General features: G+C 50.1%; 1 protein-coding gene across 1 annotated transcript; it reads left to right on the top strand.

Annotated features, from left to right (window-relative positions):
* The first annotated feature begins 1,845 nt into the window (after positions 1-1,845).
* LOC142571006 (adult-specific rigid cuticular protein 15.7-like) lies at positions 1,846-4,315 on the top strand. The gene is made up of 3 exons (XM_075679306.1): positions 1,846-1,920; positions 2,591-3,036; positions 4,066-4,315. Exons 1-2 carry the CDS (start codon positions 1,849-1,851, stop codon positions 2,963-2,965), a joined length of 447 nt encoding a protein of 148 aa, XP_075535421.1. The 5' UTR covers positions 1,846-1,848; the 3' UTR covers positions 2,966-3,036; positions 4,066-4,315.
* The last annotated feature ends 405 nt before the right edge of the window (positions 4,316-4,720 follow it).

Below are 4,720 nucleotides of genomic sequence, written 5' to 3'. Positions count from 1 at the left end.
TGGTTCTACGTGCTGTTTACGAAGTTCTTGTGTACGGTGTTGAAAATGTGATCTTGTATGGTACAGCTGTTGCTGCTTGTAATGTTCGGAGTCTGTAGTGCAATGTTAATTTGAAATATAAGCGGATATTCTTGTGTAAAATTTGCGTTAATTAAGGAGACGTGTTGTATTTTCTGGTTCGACTTCTTGCGTATATAGCACTCGTCTCTGTAGCGATCTTTGAAGCTTACTGTATGATTACTGCACCTTGTTTTACAAAGCGGTTTTACAAAGTTACAGAGACCGATTCGGCATTCCTTGACGTGGGTGAAGATGTCGGAACGTGGTCGTTGGTCCATTTCGCCCAAGTGGAAAATGGCCGTCGCTTGCGGGGATCGAACCCGACGCTTCGTCCTCGTCAGCAGAGCCGCGACCAGAATGCGCAGACTGCCAGCGTGCCGCTGCGGTGGGTCGCCGCGTTATTATTAAGCGAGCACGCTACGAATAAGACCGGTGTATGCGGAATAAACCGAGAAAGCAAGGAAGGGCTTCAATTCCGAAGTGAGAGGTCGAGATCCGGTCGCGTAGCGGCTGGGCGGCCGCTGAGAGCCAAGGTCGTCGGTCAAGTGGCACCTTTCGCGCGTACGCGCTTGCACGGCCGACAGTCTCGAACAAATGCGAGGTACGCGTTCGTGAAAAGCGCAGTGATGCGAACAGGGGGCGACATTCCTCGCAAAGGTGCGCCCCGCTCTCTCTGGCTGTAAAACGGGTCCTTTCTTTCTTTCTTTTTTTTTTCTCGAAAACGAGACAAGGTGCACCGTTTCTTTGAGCGCGCGTAATAGCAGGTGAAAGCCCTTTGTGGCCGGCAGCGGCAAGGGGGAGGGGGTCGTGGGGGTGGGTGAGAACAGCAAAAGAGAGCACCTAGAACACGTTACGCGCTTCGAAACGGCTCTATAAAAGACCACCCACTTCCATCAAGAAGTGTCAGTGCCGACCCAGCACTCGTAGCTGCAGACATGATCGCTCAGGTAAGTTCCGGGGAGAACGGCCCAACTCGCGCCCTGTGTGTGTTCAGGAGCTACTATACTCGGCGCATGGCTTCCGAGATGGTGGTACGGCACACGGCTTCCACCGTGCTTGCTCAACCATCTCGGAGAGACGCTAAGCTAACTTCGAACGTCGCCGGCGGCACACGTTTCCCAACCACGGCGGTCGGGAAACCTGCAGCCTGCAGCCCGCTAGTGTGTTGTAACGATACAGCAAATCTGACAGTCCTAGAGCCTTTGCCAAAAAACTGTAAAATCCAGTATCCAGTAAAATCCAGACTCCCGAGTGGCCGCGTGGACACGGAGCCTCACTGCTTTCGAGCGCCAGGACATGTCTTCCCGTTCTGGGGCTAACGAATAGCTGGAATTGCAAGCTGGGTTCTACCTACGTGTCGTAGCACGAGCTCCGGCTGTAACATCACACGCGTATGGCAGAGATTGTAACTGTATAAAAGCAGGCTGGTCCCATTTTCAAAACTGTGTTTGCGCATGCATGTCACCATGTGCCCGCTATCGGCTGCGGCGCTTTCCTCGAGAATCGTAACCGGTAATGAAAAATCTCGCGGATGTCGCGATTAGCTGTTCGGTGCCTCGTCAAACAGACTAGACACTTCGGGAAACATGTTTGAGAATCCTTAATGACTATTCTGTTGTTTTTCTTGGCTACTAGTACGAGTAGAACTGTCGAAGCCATGTAGTTTTGAGCGTTCGAGAGGTTGGAGAGCGCCGCCGCTACTTCAGACTTTTTCGGCACCAGGGGTTGCACTGCTCGCCAACATTCCATATCACTTTGCAGGTGACGCTGTTGTTGGTCATCTCGACCATGGCCTTTGCCGGAGGATACGGCGGGTACGGCCACCACGGCGGTTCCAGCAAGACGTACAGGAAACAGAATGTGCGTGCTTTTTCGTGTGACACGATTGCTGCCATTTGCAGCCAGCAATGTATACTCTTTTCGTGAAGACTGTTGCAAGGGAATGTTTCGGTTTAAAACTTTAGATGCCGAAGTATGAGAAGTGCGCCTAGTGTGTGTAATACGGCGGATTTCTGCAGCTTCTTTTTTATTTCATTTTCGTCACGGAAATACATCAGTAGTCCAAAACGCGCTCTCTCTTTTTTGGACCTAGCATTGAAAAAAAAAAAAACTAATTACGAGAAAGTGTGCGGCTTAACGACCCAAACCTGAACGGCGGCGTAGCGGAGGGCTTAGGAATAATTTCGACCACCCGGGGTACTTTTCAGTGCGCATAAAGCGATGTGCACGACCGTCTCTCCATTCCGCCTCCGTCGGAATGTGGTCGCGGTGATCGGCGATCGCACTCGCGGTCTTGTGCTCAGCGTCGCTACGGCATATCCACCGAGCGTACTTATTTCAACTCCTCTCTCACTCGAAAGATTCCGAACTGCGTAGTTGCCACTGCATTCACTTCTCAGCTCGAACAGCAAATGTTGCGATGTTGCGTTGCTCCTATGTTGCATTGTCGTCGTTTGTATACGTTACACTCATTCGCGAGATAAAGCTGCTCAGAAAGCTCTAGAACTCCCCTGTCGGTCATCGTTCGCAGGACCACGGTCACTACAGCTTCGGCTACGACATCGTCAACGGCAAAGGCGCCGTCAACGGCCGCCACGAGACCGGTTCGGCGTACGGCCCCGTGCACGGCTCGTACTACCTGGGTGACATCGACGGCCGCCACCGGCAGGTGCACTACGTGGCCGACAAGTGGGGCTTCCGGGCCATGGTGAAGACCAACGAACCGGGAACCAAGAGCAGCCTTCCGGCCGCTGCTCCTTACCACTCGGCGCACGGCAAGACGGTGCCTGCCTACGGACACGGCGGATACGGTGGCTACGGTGGCTACGGAGGCCACGGAGGATACGGTGGCTATGGTGGATATGGAGGCTACGGTGGCTACGGAGGCCATGGATATTACGGCTAGGGCATAGTCGTCGTTTATCTAGTGCTCCCACGTCTGTCTCCGTTGTTGCTCTCTCTCGTACTGTTCTTGTCGTGAGTAAGCCTTATTCGTTTTAATTTTCTTTGCTCCTTGTGCATTGCTTCGCTCGGAATCTGTACGAAGCGATGTACCTGCAGCTTTATGACTATTATGAAAATGAACATTTATCATGCCAGTAGTGTGAAGTGTATATACAATACCGTTGAAAGTGAACGGTACACAGAGACATGATAGCAGCAGGGTGCAAGAAGAGGGAATTGTATTGGTCGCTAATACCAAGAAAATGAAGGTCCTGTATATCTAGAGCTTCCCTCATTTATATTGCACTCCACTTTTATGAGAATCTAATCCACTGCATTATAACCTCATCTGTAGAGCAACGGCCGATTTAAGGAGCGACTGCCTCTTGATTCTTCATTGTCTCAGACTATCGTTAAACTTTCAAAAGTGATAGATACTACATCATTTGTCCCGTGACCTTACTAAGTCGCGCCTTCTAAATAGTAGCTTCACCTGCAACAAACTCTTATCATATACAATCAGGGATGAAAGTCTGTGAAGTGCTTGTGCTGCTAAGAAAATTTCTCCTAGCCTGACGCATGAAAATGTGAAATTAGCATCTTAGCCAGTGATTTGTTGTACGAACAACTCAGTTTGCACGAACTTAAGTTTGATGTCGTGAGTCGATGCCACGAAGATGTTTACTTTCTCGCTGCAAGAGCAGTTCACGAACTCGTTCTTTCCGACTGTACATTCATCACGGCTACTGCAAAGTTGTAACTTAGTCAAATGAAACTTGAACAGAACACTACAGGCAGAAACGGCCCGGCTAAAGAAACAGCACAATTTCGTTGACATTTGCTCTTCAAGTTGCATGGTCGTCTACTGTAAACGACAACCGGCCGTGATCTTCATCATCCAGTGAGAACCCCAACCTTTACATTTCCCTTTCATGCTTCAATTCCCTTCCTCTCACGTAATTTGTTCCCGACTGACAAATGGTATGACGCAAGAAGTCTAGTCAATACAGACTCGTTGATACACACGCTTGCTAACTTATTGTTTATTTGATTGCCTTTCAGCGCTGCTCCTGTGATTCGTGGCTACTTCCTGGCTTCCCTGCTTTAGCATATTTATGAAAACCAAAGAAAAGTACCGAGAACAGAAGACCTCGTGTGTGCTCGCCCGTGTCAAGACGACGACGAAATTTCCTCAAATGTGCGCTTTCCTTGTTCTGCTGGTGATACCACTGTGCCCTCTCGCTCTTTGTGGCGTTTTGCTTTTCTAGCGTCCGCGTCTCCGCTTTATGTGTAAGAACGCAGTGTAAATAAATGTACAATACCTACAAATCATAACTGCTCGTCTCTGCTTCTTTACTTATGGGGGAAATTGCCTCAAGGCGGATGTAGTAAATAAGAACAAAAGGAGACATCAGATAAAAGCATGGAGCATCGTGTAGCGTAGGACTGGGTCAACGAGTTTGCTCATTTGTTGTCCGTTAGCCTCGGAACTTTACACTTGAGCTTCATCTTCTTGAGTGCCTTGCGCCCAATAACCTGAGCACGAGGGCACAGCCACCGAAGGGAATGAGTGTCCGCCGCAGGCTCCGAAGCCGGGAACTTAGGACACATTCAAAGGTTGTCAGTTGGACATCTCCAGGACGATGTGACAGCAGGCGTGAGGGCCACCCAAGCCCGAACCCCCCGAAGACAAGCTTGCCAACCCGGGAATGGTTGT

Source organism: Dermacentor variabilis, chromosome 2 (genome assembly GCF_050947875.1).
Source record: "Dermacentor variabilis isolate Ectoservices chromosome 2, ASM5094787v1, whole genome shotgun sequence".
Taxonomy (NCBI): Eukaryota; Metazoa; Arthropoda; class Arachnida; order Ixodida; family Ixodidae; genus Dermacentor; species Dermacentor variabilis.
The sequence above is the reverse complement of the archived record's forward strand: the minus strand, read 5'-3'. Positions and strand labels throughout refer to the sequence as shown.

Coding starts and splice junctions, on each gene's coding strand:
- LOC142571006 (XM_075679306.1), top strand. CDS start 1,849: ATGGCCTTTGCCGGAGGATACGGCGGGTACGGCCACCACGGCGGTTCC. Junction 1,921..2,590: donor AGACGTACAGGAAACAGAAT/GTGCGTGCTTTT, acceptor CATCGTTCGCAG/GACCACGGTCACTACAGCTT.